Source organism: Phalaenopsis equestris, unplaced genomic scaffold (genome assembly GCF_001263595.1).
Source record: "Phalaenopsis equestris unplaced genomic scaffold, ASM126359v1 Scaffold000114, whole genome shotgun sequence".
Taxonomy (NCBI): Eukaryota; Viridiplantae; Streptophyta; class Magnoliopsida; order Asparagales; family Orchidaceae; genus Phalaenopsis; species Phalaenopsis equestris.
The window spans coordinates 583,588-608,365 of record NW_018164556.1 but is presented as its reverse complement, the minus strand read 5'-3'; the positions used below and the strand labels follow the sequence as shown (position 1 = coordinate 608,365).

The following is a 24,778-nucleotide window of genomic DNA, read 5'->3' as shown; positions in this document are numbered from 1 at the left end:
CTCTACCGATCCATCACGCAAGAGAAAGAGCGGGAATTTAGAGGTTTTTTTATTCTTTATTTTTGTTGGCGGCATGTTTGCGGTGGAATATTAGTGGATTTTATTTTAGATGATTTGTTGGATTCTTCTGACCATTTATGGTTAGGGAAACCTTTTTTAGATCACCTGGAGGATCCGTGATTAGCAATCAGCGACAAAATATTATTTGTTTCCTTCTGTTGAATGAAATTTTGCTTTTACTATTCATGTGCTGATTTTGTGAATAGCTTAGGAATTAGGGTTTTGTTATTTGATTCACCGATTAGTTACTGGTAGAGCATGTTGGAAGGTGAAAATGAAACTTGCAGTGTAGATCATAGAATCACCATAGTGGGAACATAGTTATTTATCTATTATTTTGTTTTATTCTTCAAGATTTCCTGTAATCTTATATGCTTGACGGGGATAGCTTTATCTCGAGTAATCTTTCTATTTCTCTTTTCTGGATAAAAAAAACCTGTCTTGGAAACGCTGAGATTAAATACCTTATTTCATCAAGCGCAATTAAGAACCGTCTCCCCACTTTCGTATTCACTGTAATAGTTAAACCAAGGGTACTAGGGATTTTCAGAGTTCAATTATTTCAACAACAAGATCTCTTCCCATATTAATTTCAGAAACCAATCACAGCCTCCCTGCTGAAATTTGAGTCCCAGATTTCCCCATTGCTTTTTGTTTTTTCCTCAAATCCTTCACTCTCTTCTGAATTGTATCTAGGATATTTTTTTTGGAATTCTAATTCATTACGTTGCTGAAATTATAAGGAGTCGAAGGACTTTTCTTCAGATTCAATTCTTCAAGCAACCATTTAAGAACTATCTTCTCAACAGATGATGTGTGACATTAAGCCCTCAGTTCAGGTCAAGAGTGTACCTCCAGAAGGTTCGATCAATATGGATGGATACCTGCAAGTGGAGAAAACTCCTGTGGAGGCTACTAGGACCGCAGTCGAAGATCCTTCAGTCTCGGGATGTTCCGACAACTCTGTCATTGTCAACGTGCAGACATAATCTTTGACGAATGAAATCAAAGCTCTCCCAATCCAGAGAGACTGACGCGAGGCAGCGGGGGAGGCTGAAGCGACTGGTTCAACATGTGGATGCAAGGGGGCAGGCTGAACCCTACTTTGGGTTAGGGTTGCCGCCCAAGGGGGACGGGCTTTCCCCTTCTGGTTATCTTCTTATAAAATGTTATTTTCTGTTTTAGATTTTAGTTTTGGCTTTGATATTTCTGTTAGGATAGCCTTTGATGCCCCTTTTTTCTTCTAGGGTTGTATCCAACAATTAGAAGGTTTTTCGGCTGTAACTTGTTCTGAGTTGGTGTGTATCCGTCATTTCCTGCTTGCTTTTGCTACTCCTTTCACCCCCATCCCCCCAACCACCTCTCTGGCTTGCCGCCTGCCTCCCTGCACCCTCATCCTTCTCGTGATTCTCCCGCCAACCTATTCCCCTTCTCTAGCTATCGCTAAGCACCCAATCTATTTGCTTCCCTGCTGGTAGCCTTACCCCAGCCTCTGCAGCCAGCACAAACATCCCCCAACCTCACCACATATTACCATAAAGACCATCCAACACTCCCAACCCCTAGGCTTCCTTACAACCCTCCCCGTCCCCGCTGCAACTCCAAACCTCCAGACCTCCTTTCTCCTTACTACTAACTAGCAGCCAACTTTCCACCCTCACCTAGTCCAACCTCTCCAACTGTAGCACGACCACCTCGACCTACGCCCTAATTTTGTGTCATGTTGTTGTTATTTTGTTTTTAACCCCTTTTACTTTCAGCAATAAAAGTATTATTCCGTTGTGATTCTTGGGTTAACTCCGGTATCAAAATGAGTCCTCAATTCCCACCTTGATTTTGAGCCTTTGCCACCATGCCTTTAGGAGTTTGCCTGCCTTCTCAGCATCACGGCTTATTTCTTTTTCAGCAACGATTCTATATTCTGTTTATCTATTATTTGAATGGATTTCTTCTCGCTATCAAAAGTTTTGGGTTGCATTAGTAGGATTATTAGATCCTATTAAACAGGTCACATCTGAGGGTTGGCTTGACATGTTTCCTTTTTCTATACCCATAATAATACAGTAGGCGCTTGAGTGATTTTTAATCCGACTCTTCGTTGTTATTTATTTTTTATATGAGTTTGCTGGAAGCGTTATTCATTATCAAACTACTAATTGTATCCATGGCACTCAAATTTGTAAGTACTGACATACATGAAAACTGTTTTGATGCAGTTTAAAGATCAGTTCCCTCCTCTCAAGCTCTATAAAGAAAATTAGAAGAAGAAAAATGCAGGTCATTAACTCAGCCTTTTAACATCTTTTTTCCTTAATATACTGCTAAATTGTATATTCTTAAATTCATGTTTTGCATATTTTTTCAGAATGTTTGTCACATCTATTTTACAGAATTTTGGTAGATCCTTTTCTGCAATACTTGGCTTTCTCTTTTGAAGTTCTTATTATCCACAATTACATTTGAAATTTTCTACATTTTCTTCACATACCTTTTTTTTTACTGGAATTACTTGTCCAATTCAGCATTCAGCATAAATACAAATTTATTGTAAACTGGGGCACAAGTCTTGCTCAACCGAGATAATTAGGCCTACAGTAGAGATCTTGCCTGATTCATTTTCTTGGTTTGCCCCAACTTGGCCCTGAGACTCTTTGTGGCGTGGGTTTTGGGACTAAGAAATCCACATGGACCTGCCTAATCAGAACAAATTAACTTGTTGAAAGCTGATCCATTCAAGCTGTTCCTTAAACTTTTCAGTTTTGAACATTTCACATCTGACACCACTCATCTGCACAAGTCGGGCTTGGCTGAGTGCCTACAAAGTATTGACTTGAATGAATCTTCTTCAATGTTACGGAGCTGGTTAATTGCCGATAATAGGTGAACCAACTTGAGTATAAGATTCTTTCTTATATTCAATGGACCAAACAGGGGAATTTATGGAAACTTAAATGGTTTCCAACCTTTACTTTGATACACAATATGAATTTTAGGAATAATATACTTGATTGGTTAACCTAGGAACATAATTTTCAAAGTTCATTGAAAATCTTTATTACGGATTCATTACCTTCTTAGGAACCATGTAGTGATGCTAAGGCTTATATAACAACAAAATGCCTTTTCTTTTAGCAATGCTTATTCATATGTGAGTTTATGTGGTTTGGAGCTGTGTCCTGTTACAAAGAGTCATAAAACACATGGGATGATTTTTATTCAAAAACATTGACGGCATGATTGATATTTACAAATGGAGTTTGATATTAGTTTCCATGATCTTTCTTGATTAAGTTATTTGAAAATAGCCTTACGGATCTTGATCAAATATTGGTTAGTGATAAGCTGGTAGGGTCAAATCAACTGTAAACTTTTGGATAAAAGCTGTGCTTTCAGGTCCGTCGTTATACTTATTAGGCTTTGTGACAATACTAGAAGTATTTTACACTCATTATGCTTTCAGATTTGTGAAATATGTGGAAATTTTCAGGTTTGTGTCTTCTGCATTCCACCTGAATCCTAGGATAAAAAGAAAAATAGTTTGTGAATAATACTACTCTTTTCCTTATCTATACTTCCATTTTAAGACAAATAATGTTTTAAATTTTTCTCTGTACTTGGGTTCTTCTTGCCATTGTTTTCATTACTTGACTAATGAACATCTTTGCTTAGGGAAAGTCATAGCCTTAAAACATTCAATTTCAATTTTTGAATTTCATCAGTCTTTGTTTTTAAAATTGTTTTCCATCTTTCAAAAGGTTTATTAACTGGCAGCTTATTTCTTCCTTCATTGTATGATATAAACTTTCATATATAATGTTTTTGTCTAGAAGACAGTGATATTGCCTTTTTCCTAGGAGACGTAAGTTGAAATTTTTATTACTAAGCTAATGCCAACTGTTTGTTCTGTCCTTTTCATACATACTGATAATTAAAATGGTTAGCAGGCATCAAGAGCAAGACTTTTTAAAGAATACAAAGAGGTGCAGCGTGAGAAGTCAGCCGACCCTGATATACAGTTAGTTTGTGATGATTCAAACATATTCAAGTGGACTGCTTTAATCAAGGTAGTGCCAGTGGTCTGAATTGTGCTCATTTCCTGTAGCAGCTAATGCATTGACTATTTGTAGGGACCTTCTGAAACTCCATATGAAGGTGGTGTTTTTCAGCTAGCATTTGCTATCCCAGAGCAATACCCTCTGCTGCCTCCACAAGTGCGATTTTTGACAAAAATTTTCCATCCCAATGTGCATTTCAAGGTGAAGAAACTTATCCTTCATTATAATACTACATTATCTTTGCAAAATCGCTTGTTGAGGTTAGAGATGGAAGTATGGTTGGGTCTGATTTCCTGTTGAAATATTGAATTCTATTTTGTTTTTTAAGTACTACATTATACTACATTATACTAGTAGTATAATGTAGTATAATACTACATTATACTACATTATCTTTTGCTGTTGAAATATTGAATTCTATTTTGTTTTTTAAGTTGTACATTCAGAAATCAGATCTTGATTCCGTCTGTTTGGATTGAAGTTATTGATTTCTTTTAAGTGATTGACCATTGGAGGCTGTAATTTTAAATTTGCCAATTTCCTGCAATGATTATGTCACAGCCTATCCATCAGGCTTGGAAAAAGTCAACAATAACCCAACAGGGTAGGTGAGTTGATAAATTCAGAGTTAGTCTAATAAATATAAAATTTTCATTGTGATGTTTGTCCATCAAAAATAAGATATTAGAGCTTCTAAATTTTATAGCATCTACCAATTTATCTCCAAAATATAAATGCTAATTAACTATTGCTATAACTAATCCAAGAATTAAGCCCCGCCTATTTACCAATAAATAACATTAACCTTAGTCATTTTCCAATGATACATCGAGCATGAGCCTAATGTCACCTCCCAAAAGAGCCCCTATGGGTGGTGGGCAACCCAGGACTTAAATACTGCTTTTCAGCCCTACACCTAGCCGATGTGAGACTATTTGTCCGTGACATTCTCCTCCACCCAATCACGTGACGCCCTCGTCACGGATCGGCTCCACCGAGGGTCCCACTGGACCATGGAGAGTCCACACACCTGGCAGGCAGTAATCTGCTCTGATACCACTTGTCACCTCCCAAAAGAGCCCAGGGTGGTGGGCAGCCCAGGAGGACTTAAATACTGTTTTTCGGCCCTACACCTAGCCAATGTGGGACTATTTGTCTGCGACACTAAGCTCTCCTTTCAAAGATACAAGCATTAACCTAAAAATAATAAGAATTGATAAGTTGAAGTTTTCAGAGAATAAACTCAGGAAGTAAAATCTTTTAGTTATGATATAAATAATAGATTGAAGCATAAATATGATCCATGAAAAAGCCACGGGTAATGATATATATTTTATTATAATATTTATAAATTGGGGGATTTATATACAAAACAGTTAAAACTATTAGAATTTCATATCTCACACCAAACTTCAATATTTACATCCTCAACACCCTGGACGACGATGATGGCATTGCGAAGTACAAAGAACTCTGAAATGCCCATGTTTCTTCTTTTTTCAGCTCGCTCCTAGCGCAACGATGAGGTCGCGATGTACAAAGACCTATGCAACTCCCATCTTTCTCCTCCTTCCTCGCTCTTATAGCACTTGCGAGATTGCGGCGTATGGAGACCTCCAAAACTCCCTTATTTCTCCTCTTTCTGCCCGCCAAACTACAATAATCGTAACTTAAAATCCTGCAGAATCTTAAATATCATTTTTCGTCAAAAAAAATGATAGCTTAAAATTCTGCAGGTTCTTAAATCTCGTCTTTACACGGTTTTGCCTTAAATTTTGGTACATTCCTCAATGGCTTTGGATTGGGGCGGGGCAGAAGTAGTAAAAAGATGAGAGTTTTTGACATCTTTGTTCACCGTGATTCCGTAGACGCTTCGGAACTCCGAACGCATCGATTCTTAAATCCCGTCTTTCCTCCCTTTTGATGTAATGCCAGGTATCTTCCTCAATGGTTTTGGATTGGAGTTGGGTGAAAGGAGGAGAAAGAGGGAGTTTCTGACGTCTTTGTTCGCCGCATTCCCTCCGCTGCTTCGAAACTTTGGTAGCATCGCCAAAATAGAGCAGCATAAAATTCGTGAACCTAACGGTGTTTAGGATTTTAATGCCAAGGTGTTAATTTTGTTTTTATTTGAACATTTTGGGTGTTAGGGATGTGAATATCGAAGTTTGGGTATGAAATATGTAATTCTAATAGTTTTGAGCGAGTTGCATGCAAATCTCCCTTATATTTATTTATTAGAATATTAAAATATTAATATGTAGATTTCTTGCTTTGATTTGCTTTTATTTACTTTCCTTTTTTTCCCTTTTGTTCTATTTTTATTTGTCTCCACTAGTAGGTTCTGGGTTGACTTATCCCCCTCCTTCTTCCTACGACTTTTTCACTCGACTAGGGCACGATATAAACGTCGCACATTCCTTTCTTCCTCTTTCTTCTTTCAATTGGTTAGGACATGCATAAGATCTCTCTCCTGATCTCTCTGTTCTTTCTCTCAAGTGCTCGTTTGTTTGTTCGAATAATGTAAGACAACTCTTTAATTCATAGTCGAACAGGTGCTTATCTTGGTGCCCATTCAAATTTTGATTATCATTATTACCATCATCATCATTATTATTATTTTTAAACTTTTTGTTATTACACTTTTGTCACGGATTGACACTGCAACGCAACACTTGGCTCTTTTGTCCCCCACTTGCTCCTTCCTTCTCAAAAGAAATGTCGTCGTCCGTCAATGTCGTCATCTTCGGCTATGGGGATGCCCTAATTTGCGCCCGACGTCTCTCACACTCACCTTTTGACTCGCATGGTAAGTTCTTGCCTCTCTTATACGACAGCTTATAAGTTGAACTCACCTCCTTAGCTTCCGACCCCCTTGCTTCCTCTCCCCTCTATCTAACTGCCCAACTCCTCACATCATCTTCTTCGATTCTTCGTTTCCCCTTATTCCGTGTTACTGAAACAGAACATTACAGCTTGAAACTCGACATAGCCTCCCCGCACGAGACTCTTTCTATTGTGGCTTGCTACCAACATCGTCTCCTCTGCTCATCATTGATGCCATTTTTTCTGCTACGCTCAAGCCTCCCACGCAGGCAAGTTGCACCCTTCTTTTCCCCCTCCTTTTTTCTCATACTTTCTCCTCCATTTTTCTTCTTCTTTTGGACTTGACTTGTCTTCCTCCTATGCATCATTTTATAAAACACAAGTGACCTTTGAGTTCTCGACAGTTCAATTCCTCTCCTTCTTTTAACTGCCCTACTCTCATTTCTTCAGCTTTTTGTTCATTTCTTCTCCTTCTCCGTTCGCCTCCTCTTCTTTGATTTTTCATTTCGTCTCGACCGAACTAAAGCAGTCACAGCTGATTGTAATTCAACACCACATTCACACTCCACTTCAATCTCAATGAAGTTTTCTCCCTTTGTCTCAATTTGGGTCGAAGCTTGCTCTCTCCGATCCTCCCTCTTTCCATTTCTTGTGCATTCACGTCCAACCAATCTTCAATTCTTTCTTGCACCCAACCAATTCTCATTCTCTCTTCTTCTGCTTTTACTCTCCTTCCACGTCGTGTGGCCTTCCATAGTGACCTAGCCACAACCTCTTTTTCATGACTCCCACCAGAATTATCTTAGCTATTCTCTCTCACATGACACTAGTTATCGATGACAGTGGATCTAACCTTCTTCAATGCAGTCCACCGTAGAAGCTCTGAGGATGCTTCTCATAGCCTTTCCTGTGATGTACTTGCAGCACCTTATGTGGTCGGAACATTACATATCCTCTCATGTAAAGTATATTTCATTTGTATACACTTTCAAAACATGGAATCATGTCACATGCGTCCCTCCTAAACAAATCGACTCTCACAAGCTGAATCATTTAGCCATCCATGGCCTATTGGTCAAGAAATATACAGTGAAAGCAGAATTCATATCCAAATAGTGTGGCATGTTCACTATTTCAATAAGTACAGGAGAAAAAAATTGGAAAGAAGGAACATTCATATTATAAATGAGCCTCCTCCATATACTTTCAAGATTGTAGAATTTTGGAATTAACATTACAATTGATTCCAAGTCAAGCAACAATCTTTATCAGGCCTAAGGACAATTAATCAAATTAAATGGCTCGAAATAAAATCTTAATAAAATCGGCCATCACAAAATTTCTAATATCATATACGTGTACTTATATGCAATCTCAAAAATACAAAATTATCCCTTTGCCTTATAAAGAAAGTAATAACAATATAACAATACTAAACCTTTAACTTGTGTTCCTTATAAGCATCATCACAACTAGTTTGGGCCTTCCCGAGGTCATAAAGCTAAAACCTGGGTTGAATTTGTGATAAAAAGTTAACTTGGCCCACTTATGGGCTTCCAATAGATGTAAACCCAAACTGCAATTAAATTCTGGCCAACTTCTATGCAAACAAGCCCACTAATCAAATCTTATGTGTTATAGACATACTTTTAGTCGAGCTGAAACTTATATACATATTACAATCGTGTCATTATTCTGAACTTCTGTCGGCCATGTTCAACATCTCTGGGTTATAAGTGGCCATTTTTTGTCTTTTGACCTGCTAAGTGAGATTGGTATGACTAGCACTCTAGTAGTAAACATATTGATGTCAATCATGAGAGCGCATCATCTACACACATTTAAATTTTCACCCGTCTACTAGAGATACTTGAGAGAAGATTATCCATAGTAGCTAATCAAATTTCCTGAATATAATGTTGGCAGGATGGGTATACTGATAAACTCGACACTGATTGGATCTAGCTCCATTCCTCCAAACTCACCACCGATGAGCTTTAAACCTAAAATACGTAACTTGAGCTTATATATTATTCTTAATTGAGAGTGATCTTGTTGCAGTGAAAGATTTAATTAACCGTAGGGCCTTGCACTCCTAGAAAATATTAATCATGGATTTAAATAAATTATGACACAACATAAGGGATTTTTTTTTTAAAACAAACCTATCTCATCTCAAGAAAAGTCACTCATGAAGTTCCTTTTTTCTCACACATCAAGAGGGCCCCAGGGAGGGGCTTGGCTTCTCTTGACCGATCAAGCTTAATGCCAATTTTGTGCATGAATTCTTGATCCATTGTTTTTTTTTTCATTTTTTGAAAATTTTTGTGATTAATTTCTCTCAGGATATCTTCTATAATTTCCATACAACAACAACAAGCTTTTATCCCACTGAGTGGGGTCGGCTACATGAATCTTTTTTCTCCATTCTGTACTATTGAGTATCATATTTTCATTTAAATCTAATAGATTAAGATCCTTTCTCATACAATATGCCTAAATCTTTTTTAGTCTAGCTTTGCCTTTCTTAATATCAGTCAAATCTAAAAAATCTCCTATAATTTTCATATGGATTCAAATTCTTTTTTTTTTTTTTTTTTGCAGTAATTCTTTTAAATGTGAAGTATATGTTTGTGTTTATTAGTTTGTTTCCTCGTGGTTTTTTGAATGCTTTTTTTCGCATCTATTTTCTCTTGCTGATTTTATATCCGTAAGCCTCGTATCTTCTTAGAAAATCTTAAGACCTTGATTTGCCTTGCATCATAAGACCTCAAACTGACATTTTAAATATTTTAAAATTTTCCTAATTTTATTGATGCCTCGTTTTCTAGGAAAGCTTTGTTTAAGTGTCGTCATTTTGGAAAAATGCAATGGGTTAACCTATACTTATCTAAATTTAAGTTTGTCTTGTTACCCAAAATTTATTTTTTCTTATATCAATTCCTGACTTATTTAAGTTCCAAAATATTGAATGTGTATGTGGTGCCAACTAGTTGGAGCAAGTATAATTAGGGCTGTAAACGAGCCGAGTGTATAGTGCTACTATCATATTTTGTTTAATTAAATATATCTATATCATTCGAGTGCAGTCATCAATAAATATAGCAAAATCAGTGGCTCCAGTGATATTATGAATTTTATCTCATAATGAATTATTATAAAAACACTAAAAGATTTAGAGTTACTTTTAGGAAAGGGAACACAATGATATTATGATAATTTCATAAGTTTTACAATGAAAGTCTTTAATGTTTGTATTAATGAAATATGAAGGAAACGTACATTAAATCTTTTTAAAGGAAAATGTTGTACTAAAATATAATGACAGGTTTAAATGTTGTCGGTAGTATGAAAGGTGAAGGAGTATGATAGTTGACTTTGATTTTCAATGTATAACCAATATTTTTCATTATCATGCTAATCATCTTCTCTATATTGAGATCCTGAAAACATAATAGTTAGTAAAAATATATAATATTGTAGCTGTGGCTTTTGGCTTTTGATAAATTTGTGAAAAGATAATATATTAACTGCAAAGTTTGCGACTTCTAATACGTTATTGAGGGTTAAGTTGAGAGAAATTAAAATATCTCCATGTTTTGTAATATCTTTTAAAAATCCATCAACGATTCTTATTTTTCTGTTGTTTGGACAGAGCCTATAAATTTGAAATATATTGACAAGAATTGTATTTGAAGATGGCCCCTAGATCTTGGATTCATGAATAAGAAAAACTATTAGAGGCATTAAGAGCATAAGAATTAGAAATGATACTATTGTGAGTATGAGAATAAGATTCAAATGATATTTCTAAAGAATTGAGCAAATTCTTTAATATGTTGATTTCTTCTTAATTTAGTCTTGACTTCACTAAATAGGTCTGTCCTTTTTTATTTCTCCTTTATTTCTTCCATGACCTTGGGATTTTTCATGAAATTTTCAAAATGTGTCTTTAGCGTGTCCTTTCTTTTTGCAGTAGTTGCATTAGAGATTTCTTTTGAAAAAATGATGTTGTTTTTTTGACGAAGGTTCTATGACAGGAAGTCCGTTACCTTGGGATTCAGAAATTGTAAATGGTAGATGTCTTGAGAGTTGGACTGGTGATCATCACTCTTATTCTTTCTTCTTTTGCTAAAAGGAGAGAGAGTACTTCATTTAGGGAAGGAAAATTTTTTCTGCTAAGATTTGGATTCAAATTTGTCCTTATAGCAGGACTTCTTGAGGTTTTGGTAGTTGTTTGTCTCTTACTAGTAAACCTTCATGGTGAGTGTTCAATGACAAGAAGGCTACCTTGTTTGATAGTGGTGAGCTTTATCTTGATTTTGTATATAATTGTAGCATCTTTCACCTTTGAGTATGTTTCTTTAATTGCATCCCAAACCTCTTTTGAGGTAGAGAGAAACATAAAAGGTCCACTGATATTTAGTAGCATGATGTTCAACAACCATGTTACGAATATGGAATCAGTTTCTTCACAAAATTAAAACTTTGGTTCTTTTGGCTCTGGAAATAGGTCCATAAGGCGTTGGATTTTTTTCTCTCTTTAGAAAAGCCTTCACAATTTGGGACCATTTAAGGTAATTATTCTCATTCAAGCGATAAGATATCTGAAATAAATAGAGTTCTCCTTTGTTCTGATTTTCATTGTTAATCATGATCAATTCCTTTAGAGGGAAGTTAAAGAAGCCCGACATAATGACGACAACAACAACAACAACAAAGCCTTCATCGCACTACGTGGTTATGGCTACATGAATCCTTTTTCTCCATTGTGTCCTATTTAGCCCGACATAATGAATAGAAGGGAAAATTCGACAAGAGGGATAAGGTTGTAATTAAAAACTCTAACCTTAGATAATAGAAATAAGGTTGAAGGAATACCCTAACATCTTTCTGGTATCATGTAGAAAATAAGTAATGGGAAAAAGTTCTTAAGAATCTTATTTTCCTCTTTGTACAAGAGGGGAGGTATATATATGACTCCTAGAGGCATTATAGACGAGAATAAACTAAAAAAAAGAAGAAAAAAATTATTAGGGTTGTAGAGAGATAAATCTAACAGTGCAAAACCTCGATTGATGTGCCTTAAGTTTTTGTTATTCGAGGGGGTCAAATAAATAGATCCAGTGGTACAAACCCTTGATCCATGTTCAATAGAGTTTCCTATTGCTTTTAGTCTTTTGCTATGATTGGAGCAGAAATTTAGCACTATGGAATAGTAAAATATCGTTAGAACATGTACCTCATAAAAAATTGGGGTCTTGATTCTCAGTATTGACAAATTCAATGAATTATCTGGTAAAAATTCAAAGTGTAAACGATTTTGCCTCCTATGTTTTTCTTGAAGGTGTGCATCAAATTAATCAAAATAAAGGATGTACAAACGATACAAATCAAAAGAACCCAGCCATCAGAAATGCGGGCTTGGTCAAAATCAATAAAAATGAAGAAAAAAACGAGAACTATCTATGTTTCTAATAAGAAGACTTTCGTGTATGGCCCTAAGGGCACAATTATGTGCCATCATGTTTCTTTTCTTATTTATGTGTTGGAACAGAACCTGCCTAAACACATTCAGATGGTGAAATCTTTAGAATCCCATGTCCTTGCTCTCCACAAGCTCCCCGATCTTGCTGTTTGAGAGGAAATGATGTTTTTGTTGTCACCTTTGATTAACTTCAGACATCCATGGTTCAACGAAATGTTTGATGGAATGGATTGCCTTGAGTTCCACCTAAGCGTTGTGCCACTGTTCAATAGAGTTTCCTAGTGCCATAAAGAGTTTGCCCTTTTCATCGAGAATTGCCAAGCCAATACCACCCGTGAGATGGAAGTAATGCCCCATCCACGTTGATTTTAAGCCATCCGTGGGGACACCAATAAAGGGTTTGCAACGGTCGGTCAGACTGAATGTCCCATTGCTCCGCGAGTTGAAGGTTGTGGTTTGAGGTGAGAGCCTCAAGAGCAGTAGAGGCCAAAATAGTTGCTGTGCCGTGCATTCTTCCATGTTTCTTGGCATTCATAGCCCGCGAACATTGGTATACGATCTTGCAGTGAATGAATATGAGCCTATTCTTGTCACCATCCTATTTATTAATGCCTTCTATCACTTCTTCTAGATTGCTGTAAAATGGGATATTGATTCCCCATTGCCGCACTTTGCATTTAACTTCAATGAGAATTTTGCATCTAGCAATAACATGGCCCACATTCTCAATGGTTATTAGAGCCCCACGGGCAAAGCATTTCATCCGTATGTCCTCTTCTATGGAGCCAACAATTACTTGGTGTACGATATCCTCCGCCAAAAAAGACGCTTTGAGCTTTCTAAGCTATTCATATTTACTTGTGCTCTTTTCTCAATCAAATGTTCACTTGACATAATTATGTGGTGTTTAACTCTTTTGGATGTAATTTTTTTTTTCTGTGCAGACAGGGGAGATCTGCCTTGACATACTGAAGAATGCTTGGAGTCCTGCGTGGACTCTTCAGTCTGTTTGCAGAGCTATAATTGCCTTGATGGCTCATCCAGAGCCTGATAGCCCTCTAAATTGTGATTCAGGTATGTTGCCTGTCACAGGTTTTTGTTCAAACTAAGGAAGTCAAAAAGCATTTTATATTTTATTGTTTCAATATGCTTTGGTAAATTTTATCATAGCCATCAATGAACTATAAGGGATATGAGCTTGTTTTTGAAATAGTTAGAACATGAAAACGGAACATCTTTATTATGTTCGGTTTGATTACAGATTAAAATCACTCGTTTTTTTTTTCTTAATTTATTTCAGCATTAGTTGTATCTGCATACGATGACTCAATACTTGGTCATATTCAGTTCAATTGTGTTTTGTATTCGGTTCAGGCTTGAGTACATAATAAGTCCGTTACACAGCCTCTATGAAGAATTGAAGGTGCAAATTTGTGGTTTGAACTTAGGTTGAACAGAGAGTTTGCTCATATTTGACTCACTCATGCATAAGGTTGAATTGTTTATCTCTGACAATACTGGTGGCGGATGTTCTTTAGTTGTTTTGGATATCCATATTCCTGTTTGATTCATATTCATGATATAGTGTTGGAAGCGTAATTTGCTTGAAGAAATGGGATGCGGGAATTGGTTTTGGTTGGTACATTAAATTAGTCGGTTCTTAGGTAATATATGCTTACATGATGTTGATTGAACCGCATCAAAATTAATAATAAAAACAGGCATTCTGTTTTTTGAATTTGTCGGAAATTGTATCTGTAGTTGGGAAGTACATGTGGAGGGATGATGGGGTATGGATTTCCATATTATTTAAGTGTTAATAGTAGATTTAACTCAAACCACAATAGAAAAAAACACATTATTAATGAAAGCAAATAAATTGCTACAATCAACATACTTGAAAGGAAAAACACAACAAACATAGCACACAATGCGCTGAAATAAGAAATAACAACTACACGACTCACGGCACATGGCTGGGGTGAATCTCGGAGTGGTGTTGGTGATCGGCGAGGGTTTGGAAGATGGTGGGATGGTGGGCGAGATGGTTGACAAGTAGAAAACACTACTTCCTGGATACTGGACAGCAAGTATGCATTAGTTATCGACGTTGCACAGCTGTCCAGTATGATGGCGGCAAAGATGGAGGGCTGGGAAAGCAGCGGCAGCAAAGATGGAGGGCTGGATAGCGATAGCAGCAGGTGGGAAGGGCTGGGACAGTGGCTAGGTGGTAGGGAAGTGGTTCAGAATGGCTGGAACAGCAGACAAGGCTGCAGAGAAGTGTTCTTCTTGGTCGGGAACAGCAGTGACGCCGCAATGAAAACAGATATGGGTGGCTGGAACAACAACCATTGGGTGGGGAAGGTGGCTGGAAAGTAGCTACTGCACAAAACAACAAAAAGAGGTTGTTCTAGTCGGCTGCAACAGGGAAGGGGCGGGCAGGAGTGATGTGGGAGGATGCGGAAGGGGATATGGAAAGATGGTACGAACATTTAATTTATTTTCAACAGATTTTTAGGAACTTATAGATAAAAGAGCTACTAAGAAACCATAAAGTATAACATACAAAAATCAAAACATCAAAACATAAATATATAGTCTGTGGACAACATCTCAAGCTGGTACATAACAATGTATCACTTCCTAGAAGAAAAAAATACAAAGAAACTACAATCATAATACATATTAGCAGTTGCCATTCTCATGTAAACTAAATTTCTCATATTGGATATATCAATCTATAATTTTTCTTTTTATGAAAGAAATAATTAAATTTAACTATAAGTTTTCTATAACTTAGTGAACAATTATAATCTTAATATGTTTTAAATTTATATGCAAATACTATGCACGAATGATGAAAAAAAATATAGTTAATTACTTATTCAAACTGTAAGCTTTCATTTTAAATTTAACTCTTCCCGTTTTAATTTCAATATTTACTTTTTTTTTTATCTTTTTAAAAATTCATATCACGTTTACCGTCATATCCGAATATACCCTTAAAATTATACCTGTATGCAACCTAAAAAAATTACGCTTGAAAGTACACTTTTATTATTTACATTTTCTTTATGTGCATGGGTACATCGTATCTCCTTCCAGTATCATTAGTGGGTAATCTTGGTTGACTTAATTATTTAGATTTCATTTTCTTTAAGTGCCTCCATTTAAAAACATTGAACAATCATTTTTTTCCCCATTTCTAATTCTCAAGCTCACAATATCCATATAATTATAAAAATAACTGTTTAAACATTAAAGAAATTCTCTATTAAATAAATATTAATTTAATTCATATAAGAAAATAATCGCTCACCTTACTTTGTTTTTTTTCTCACCTTCCCTAACTTTTGATCTTCTAGGTTCAAATGTTCTTTAATTTTAATTATTGTTATAAATTAATATTTTATCAAATATTAATTTTAAATTAAGTAAATTAAACTTTATATTTGATTAAAACATATCTTATCTTTTAAAGTGATTCGCTCCTCTATCTTGAAACGGTTTCTCCCTTCAATTGCGTCCTAATTTCAAGTACATCTAATATTAACACTTAAATAATATGCATATAATTCATTGATTAAATTACGATAAATCTCCTAATTACCCTTTTAATCGCTTGATTGCCCTAACCTGCACGCAAGCCCCACATAGAGCCTTCACGCACGCATGAGCTTCCCTTCTGCCTTCTTTGCCTTCAATTGTGGTTCAACCCAACACCGCATGCTCACGGCGTCGTCTTCTCTTACTCGTTCCATTTTGGGCTTTGATTCCTCCTTCGGTTAGGGCTCAACACCACAATGATATTACACACGAGGCTCACCTCTCTTCTCCGCTCAAGCCTTCGCGTAGAGTCATTCCTCCTTCCTTTATCTATCGCTTGTTGCCAATCGAGTGTGGTAAGTATCACAAGACAAGGAAAAATTGCATGAACCTTCCTCCTTTTGGTTCTTCTCCTACCGTTTTCCTTCACTCGCAGACGAGACACCCAGCTCGACGGTGGTGTCTGATGCTAAGCTTCTCGATGAATGCTTCAATTCTTCCTCTTCTTCTTCCTTTCTCTTAGCTTGGCTAGGGCACGACTCCATGCTCTGTCTTTCTGGAACTCTCACTCTATTAACTGATACGAAGATTTGGACTCCGTTCGTTCCGTCCTTAGACTTCACTTCAATGAATCGCTTGATGATTATTAAGAATCAATTTTTATTTATTTATTTTATTTAAGCTATTACGATCTCCCCACCTTATAAAATTTCTTCTTTGAAATTTTGAAAACATTTAATGCAAATGCAAATTCACCTCAAATAAAAAACTGTGGATTTCTTCTTGCATATCAAAAACTTTCTCCCAAATATGATTCTTCTCTAATCCATGCTTCCGTAAAATCTTCATAAATGTAGTCTCCCTATCACACAATTTCCTTACATCATAATCTAGTATCCTTTCAGACACCTCAACATAAGTCAATTCAGGTTGTTTATCAACTTAGTCTGCTATCACCTTACTTGATTCATCTGCAATTTACTTTCTAAGTGAAGAAATGTGGAAAACATTATGTACTCATTACATATAACCTGGTAAGACCAATCTGTAACTCTCTTCCAATCTTAACCACAATCTCATTGGATAAACTCAGTTTTCCTAGCTTCCCAAAACGTTGCACACCCTTTTGCACTGCATTTAATCTTCTTTGATCAGTCTAATCTTTCGGTAGCATCATCAACCAAGTCATCTCCAATAATCTTTCGTTCGCCTGCTTCAACCCAACATAATGTGTCATACACTTTCTTCTATACAGAGCTTCATATGAAGCCATCCCAATATAGAGTGATAAATGTTATTGTAAGTGAATTCTACTAAAGCTATATGTGATTTCCATCATCTACAAAAGTTAAGGACATAACGTTAGTAGATCCTCCAAAATTTGAATAGTCCTTTTTGACTAGTCATTTATTTGATAGTGAAATGTTGTATTGAAAGTCAATCGGTGTCCAAAGCTTCCTGGATCTTTTTTCACAATCTGAAGTAAAAATTCGTCATCATTGTTGGGGACAATAAACTTGGCACTCCATATAATCTCACAATTTGATCCACATAATGTAACTAATCTCTCAGTTGAATCTGTCTGTCTAATACACAAGAATTGAGCAGACTTAGTTAATTTGCCAACAATTAACCAAATAGCATCACGTCCCTAACTTGATTTAGACAACCCAATGACAAAGTCCATATCAATCTTCTCATTTCCACTCACGAATCGATAAGGGTTGCAACTGAAGCATTCTTAATCAGGGCATTTGCAACCTCATTTGCTTTCTTTGATGGTACTATATATTCATATGGGTTGCAACTGAAGCATTCTTAATCAGGGCATTTGCAACCTCATTTGCTTTCTTTGATGGTACTGAATATTCAAATCACGGTCTTTAATAAACTCAGTCATCTTCTCTGCCCCAAGTTCATCTCTTTCTGAGTAAAGATGTACTTCAAACTCCAATGATCAGTGAATAACTAACATTTAGCTCTATACGGACAGGGCATATCTTAAGTGCAAACACAAATGCTGCAAGCTCCAAATCATGTGTGGGATGATTTCATTCATGATCCTTCAATTGACTTGAAGCATGGGCAATGACCTTTCCATGTTGCGGAAGTACACAACTCAAATTCGTTAAAGATGCATCACTGAAAATCTGAAACTCATATGAATCTAAAGGAATAATCAATATTGGAGCAGATATTAAACATGTCTTCAACTTCTAAAAAGTCTCCTCACAATGATCTAATCATTCAAACTTCACTGTTTTCTGAGTAGATCTTAATAATGACAACAACATGTGAAAATTTTTTCTACAAATCTTTTAAAATAACCGGTTAGACCTAGAAAACTCCTGACCTTAGTAACAACAGTAGGCCTTGGCCAAACTACAATCATCTTGATATTATTCTAATCTACATATATGTCATCTCTACTGATTATATGCCCAAGACAAGCCACACTTTTAAGCCAATTTTCATATTTAGAAAATTGAGTATATCGTGTATTATGTTTCAAAACTTGCAAAATAACATGCATGTTATCTGTTTGGTTGGCTTCTTCGCTAGAATACAATAGGAAATCATCTATAAAGTAAATTATAGAGGTATCTAAAAATTGCTTCATCAGATGCACAAAAACCGTTGGAGTGCCAGTCAACCCAAATGGCATCACCACAAATTCATAGTGCCCATATCTCGTCATTAAAGCTGTCTTTCTTTGTAATCTTCAATTGGTGATAGCCCTACTTGAGAACAATCTTTGAAAATACAAAAGCTCATTACGATTGATCAAACAAGTTATCAATCATCGTTAGTGGATATTTGTTTTTAACTGTAAGCGTATTCAACTCCTCGAAGTCAATGCACATTCTGAAGCTCTCATCCTTCTTCACGAATAATACTGGAGCTTCCCAAGGTGATGTGTTAGGTCTGATAAACCCCTTATCTAACAACTTCTGCAATTGACTCTTCAACTCGCACAACTCTTTAACTATACGCTTATTCAACTCCCTGAAGTCAATCCTCTGGAGTGGATCTTTGTTTTTAATTGTAAGCTTATTCAGCTACTGCCCCTTCCATTTAATCAAACAAGTTATCAATCATCGCCAATAGATATTTGTTTTTAACTGTAAGCTTATTCAACTTTCTGAAGTCAATAAACATTCTGAAGCTCTCATCCTTCTTCACAAATAACACTGGAGCTCTTCAAGGAGATCTGCTAGTTTTGATGAACCCCTTATCTAGTAACTCCCGCCATTGACTCTTCAACACTTGCAACTCCTTAACTGTCATTATGTTGAGTGCCTTAGATATAAGCTTAGAATCTGACAAGTGCTCAATAGTATAGTCAATCTCTCACACTGGTGATAGTCCTGGTAAATCATCAAGAAAAACTTTCAGATATTCTCTTAATATTGGAATATCACCCAAATGCATTACATAGCTAGAGATATCTGTTGTCTCAACAAGAAAATCTTGATTTTCACTATTCAATAATTTGAAAGTTTTCAAATAGATAATTATTATAGATGTCAATTCTCTATCACCACAAAATTAAGATGCCTAGAATGAACCAGAGCCATATATTGGTCTTTGTAATAGGCTTTGAGACATTCAAAAATATCATTTTAAATATTGAGCAAGAACATTCTATTTCTTGACATTTTTATTTTTGCAAATAGGTTACTTATATTGTCTCTTATAAAAATGTTCTTATTTTTCAAATGAATATCATAACCTTTTTCTAAGAGTTGATATTATTTTTTATATTTGGCACATAATAAACTTTGGAAATAAATTGGTGCTTTCCATTCTTAAACCAGATAAGGATATTACCTTTTTCACAACTACTTTGAACTCATCTTCAAAAGACACATTGCTACTCACCGACTTGTCAAGCTCCACGAGTATGTTTTTTTTTTGCACACATATGGTTGTTTGCACCGATGCCCAGATACCATGTGTTATCTTCACATATTTTGTTATCCTCATATGTTTGTAGCAAAGATTCTTCTTGTTGATTTCTCTCTTTTACGAAATTAGCTTTCTTTTCAACTTTATTGTTATTGGGAGTTCAACATTTTGTAGCATAGTGACTTAACTTTTGACAATTGTAACATATCATTTAAGACTTGTAGCACCTTGGTCTTGATTTTCCTCTTCCACACCCCCTTGATCTTCCCCGTTCAAAATTGGTATTATTATTGTCATCATTATTGGAACTCCAACTTCGTCCATTTCCATGACCACGACATTGTTCTTGACCGCGATCTGTTCCTTATTGACTTCTATTGTACTCAAGACTCTTTTCTTTAGTTAAATTAAGTTGCGTCTTCTGGAGGAGTTCTGTGATTCCTTGTTTCTTATTTTTCTTTTCTTCATAGGCTTGTAAGGAACCTAGAAGCTTCTTAGTTGTTATAGTTTGCAAGTCTTCAGTTTCTTTAACGATGGCAACAATATGATCGAATTTTGGATCTAAAGATAGAGGGATTTTCTCCATAACCCTTACATCTTCTGGCTTCTCTCCATTTTTCTTTGGCTGATTAGAAACTGTCAAGACTAATAAATTAGTCAGAGACGACTTCAGATTCTTTCATATGTAAGGCTTTGAACTCATCTCTTAATATTTGTAGGCACACCTACTTGACTTGCCCCACTTATTTATAAGAGGTATGATGCTTCTCTTATGCCTCTTTGGCAAACTTCACATCAGAAATCTTCTAAAAACGTCATCATCTAATTCTTGATAGGTTGGATAGAGAATCTTCTTGTCTTTCTTCCTCAAATCTCTTAGACTATTCTTTTGAGTTTGGGATAGACTTGACCCATCTTGTGGCTCGTTGTAGCCTCTCTCTACCATCTCTCAAACATCTCGTGCTCCAAGAAAAGCCTTCATTTTGTTGCTCAAATGGTCATAGTTGCTATTGTTGAACGATGGGACTTGAAAGGGAATCATACCGTTACATATTATCTCTCTAGAAAGGATCTTATGGCATCAAAACTCATCATCTAAACACATTACACCTATTAATAATAGTGACGCCCATTATGATTATGCCAATATATTTCAATCATATGGTTACTATTTACTCTCTTTTCTTTCTTATATTACAAAAATCATTAATTACATCTTTTAGAATTTTTTAAATCATTCTTTTAGAACATCTCTAGAATCCTCTAAAACTTTCTTCATAAAATGAGTCTCTAGTTTCTTAAAGACTATTCTAGATTATGGGCTCAATTAAATCCCAAATGTCATATGTGCTAAAACCAAGTTTAATTTTAAACAAAATACACCTTTTTCATGCATAGGTAAAATTGACATGTATGTAAAAATTTATGTTTTAGCATTAGCTATTTAAACTCATATGAAACGAGTGGCATGTATGTAAATCTTCCTTATAAAGGGCATTTACATACATACCACCTAATTCCCTTGTTTTTTCGGGTTAAGCGACATCATGGTTCTGTTTTACTATGTCTTTCTAGGCAAGCATTCAATTTTTGTAAGTTTGTGGTCTCATGTAGAAATCTGTCTGCCAAGCCTGTGATACAACATAATTCTCTCCTCCACATCATGTCTTTCTCTCTCTATCTCTTAAACAGGCAATCTCCTTCGATCTGGCGATACTAGGGGATACCAATCGATGGCAAGGATGTACACAAGGCTTGCCGCCATGCCAAAGAAGGGTTGAATTTTCCTATCTATTTATGAAGAATTCCACATGTTAAATATCAGAGAACTGTTTCCAACTGTTGTTGTTGTTACTGAAGACTACTTGAAGCGAGGGAACTTTCTGTCATTGATTTGATAAACCTGTAAGCTTGTCTGATTTCTGATTCTTCCAACTTCTATTTTCATGGTTTGGTTCAGGTTTTCGTGTTCAAATGTGATTTTGCTTCTTTTTATTCTGTTTTTCTTCATTTTTTTTACTTTTTACTGCAACAAAATATCAAATTTTATGCCTTGGGAATATATATATATATATATCCCACAATTCTTTTGTATTATATATCTAACACCCAAAGTTTTATAGTTACACTTATAACACTTTGATGTATGTAACTATGCATGAAAGTTTGTATTTAACCTTTAACAAGATAGTGATGGTTATATGGTTAGATGCGGAGTTAAAGATTTGAGTGATATGCTTGTAAATATGGATATTTAGGTGTTATATATTTAAATACTGTAGAATTGTGTGGTGTGTTGGTGAATTCCCCTAGAAAAATTTGTCTCAAGAATATTGGGATGAGAAGAGAGAGAGAGAGAGACTGTTGAGGGCTTTTAAAGAAAAGAGGGTACAAAAGTGGCCTGCTAAAAAAAAAAAAAATCTTTATTATTTATTTATTTATTTATTTTGGGGAAAATATATTCTTTTCAAGTATATATTTTGCCATTATGATCATCAGTCCTCCCATTCCAACAAACTTATCTTGATATCTTGATAATTTTGTTGTCATTTATTGGTTTGTAACTATTATAAGAGTCAAATAGTTTGCGTCAAGGGAAAAATATGTTTGGAATCCGAACACAAGCTGTGTCCGGACAACAACGCCTGTGATTTATCAGAGGATTTTTTTTTTTTTTTTTAATTTCTCTTTCTGAGGTCAGACTCTCAAATTCGAGTAAAAGGTAGAGTTGTACCGCATTTAAGAAAAAGTTACACAGCACAATATTTATTTATTTACACTCTTAGAAAGGTTAAGGGCCTTTTGGGATTAATTTTTGTTTTATTTTATTTATGTTTTATTTTAAAATAAGATATATTTCTTAATGATAATTTTTCTCGTAATTAAGGCTGTAATCGAACTGAGTTAAGTTTTCTTTTGTGTAAAGGTTTATTTAATTATTAATATATATTTTTCTACGAATTCAGATTGATTTCAACATAACAATTTTTTGTCTATTTTTTTTTTCTCTTTCTTATCTCATAGTCATATTTAATTTAAGCATAATTAATTATATATTTAACAAATCTTGGCCAAAAATTTTATTAATTTTTTTATCTCACTAAATTTTAATTGAGCATAATTATATAAAATAAATGTAATGCATGTGTAATATATTGTATTTGAAATATTTTGGAATTGTTTTGTTCAATATGAAAATAAACGAATGATTTCATTTTTTATTGCTTGGTTTGAAGTAAAAAATGAAAATAATGTATTTTTAAAAGTAATGTGCTGGTTGGCAATGGACAGGAGGCGGTGGTGACTGGTGGAGGCCTTGGCTGGTTAGCGAAGGATGGCTGACGATTGACAACAACACATTACATAGATGTGTGAATTAAGAAATAGACCAAATCGACTGAATTCCAAATACATATAAGATGAACTATAGAATGTATTCCATATTTGATCATATTTTACATCTTATTTGGAATTCTAATGAATGAAATGCTAAAATTCTTAAAACTCATGCAAAAAAAATACAATTCATTGGTTTTTTTTTTTGTAGATCAAACAACCCTAAATATTTAATGTTCATGACATAAGCATAGTTTAAGTATTAGATGTAACTTAATTTAGTAAATTTAATCAAAATTAATATAATTAATTAGATACTAATTAAATTATTTTGTTAAGCTCATGTATTAATCAAAAAATTAAGTCTACATGACAGGGTTCCCTTACAAACAATTCACACTAAAATTGATCACTGTTCCCATACAATCAAAACTCTCATCTATGGAGAATTAAAATTTGGATATTTGTCAACCAAGAATTAAAAAATAATAATAATGGACCTTTCTTTATTTTGCCATTCTGTTCGTCGATCTCAAAAATTGAGAAACTCTTTGTTTATTTTTTTAATTTTCTAGTAAGTATAGGGAAGGGAACCCATCAAGGTGATTTCTATTTTCTCTACTCCAAAGTGCGGACATCCACAACACCCAACCAAGACATGCCACATCACCTGATTAGGTGTATTTAGATTGTGGCCCCGGGTAGTTAACCATCGGATGTTCCTACTGCTGATCTGCTCTCTTCTTTTTTAGCGCATTTTCTGTCCGGACACCCGACGTACCTCTACATGCAATGCAAGTTATTCATGAGTTATTTTCAGATTATTTTCAATAATCCCGAAATAACACAGAAATAACTCAAAAATAAAAACCGCTGATTATTTTTGGGTTATTTCAGGATAATTGAAAATAACCCAGAAATAACCTGAAAATAACCCCAGAAATAACCTGAAAATAACTTGAAAATAACTTAGGAATACACTGCGCCGCACATAGAGCTATGTCAGGAGTTCACATAAAAAAAATTTTGATTCCTTTTTTGACCGTACCACAACATTGAAAACCAATATAATAAAGAATAATACTAATTATGTAATTATTTAATTAATTTTGAAAAGAACGGCAAAAATTTGCCTATATTCGGCTGCTAAAAACCATTGTTTGCATCGCCGGCTAACCAGCGAGCTGAATTATCGACAGCCCTACAGGTATTGGCGGCCGGCGAGCTTTCATAAGGTGGGCAAGGAGCTTCAAACCCTAATTTCGCGAGCATGGCGAGCAGTCGGGTTCTTATTGACGTTGGCAGCGATGGTGTGGCCGTCATCACGATGTCAAACCCTCCCGTCAATGCGCTCACTCCTTCCAGTATTGCTTCTGCGGCTCTTCTCTGCTTTTCCATTAATTTGAATGTGATTTTTTTTTATTTTTTATTTTTTGTTGATATCGTTTTCAAATCAGTAGTTGGACGAGTTGATGAAATTATCTTGCTGTCTGAATCGCTCTTTCCGGCCTTGTAGTTATTGCTGAACTGAAGGAAAAATATGCTGAGGCGATGAGCAGGA

General features: G+C 35.3%; 2 protein-coding genes across 2 annotated transcripts in view; both read left to right on the top strand.

The window, feature by feature from the left end:
• LOC110021017 (protein PEROXIN-4) lies at positions 1–21,828 on the top strand. The gene is made up of 6 exons (XM_020719337.1): positions 1–43; positions 2,277–2,337; positions 4,005–4,124; positions 4,188–4,316; positions 13,371–13,500; positions 21,574–21,828. The coding sequence occupies exons 2-6, from the start codon at positions 2,332–2,334 to the stop codon at positions 21,660–21,662; spliced, it is 474 nt and encodes a 157-aa protein (XP_020574996.1). The 5' UTR covers positions 1–43; positions 2,277–2,331; the 3' UTR covers positions 21,663–21,828.
• Positions 21,829–24,361: 2,533 nt separating this feature from the next.
• LOC110020962 (peroxisomal fatty acid beta-oxidation multifunctional protein-like) overlaps positions 24,362–24,778 on the top strand; it is a 35,029-nt gene continuing 34,612 nt past the window's right edge. Inside the window, exons 1-2 of the mRNA XM_020719270.1 lie at positions 24,362–24,581; positions 24,734–24,772. Of these exons, the coding sequence (XP_020574929.1) occupies positions 24,488–24,581; positions 24,734–24,772 (133 nt within the window). The 5' untranslated portion in view covers positions 24,362–24,487. The remainder of the gene's footprint in view (positions 24,582–24,733; positions 24,773–24,778) is intronic.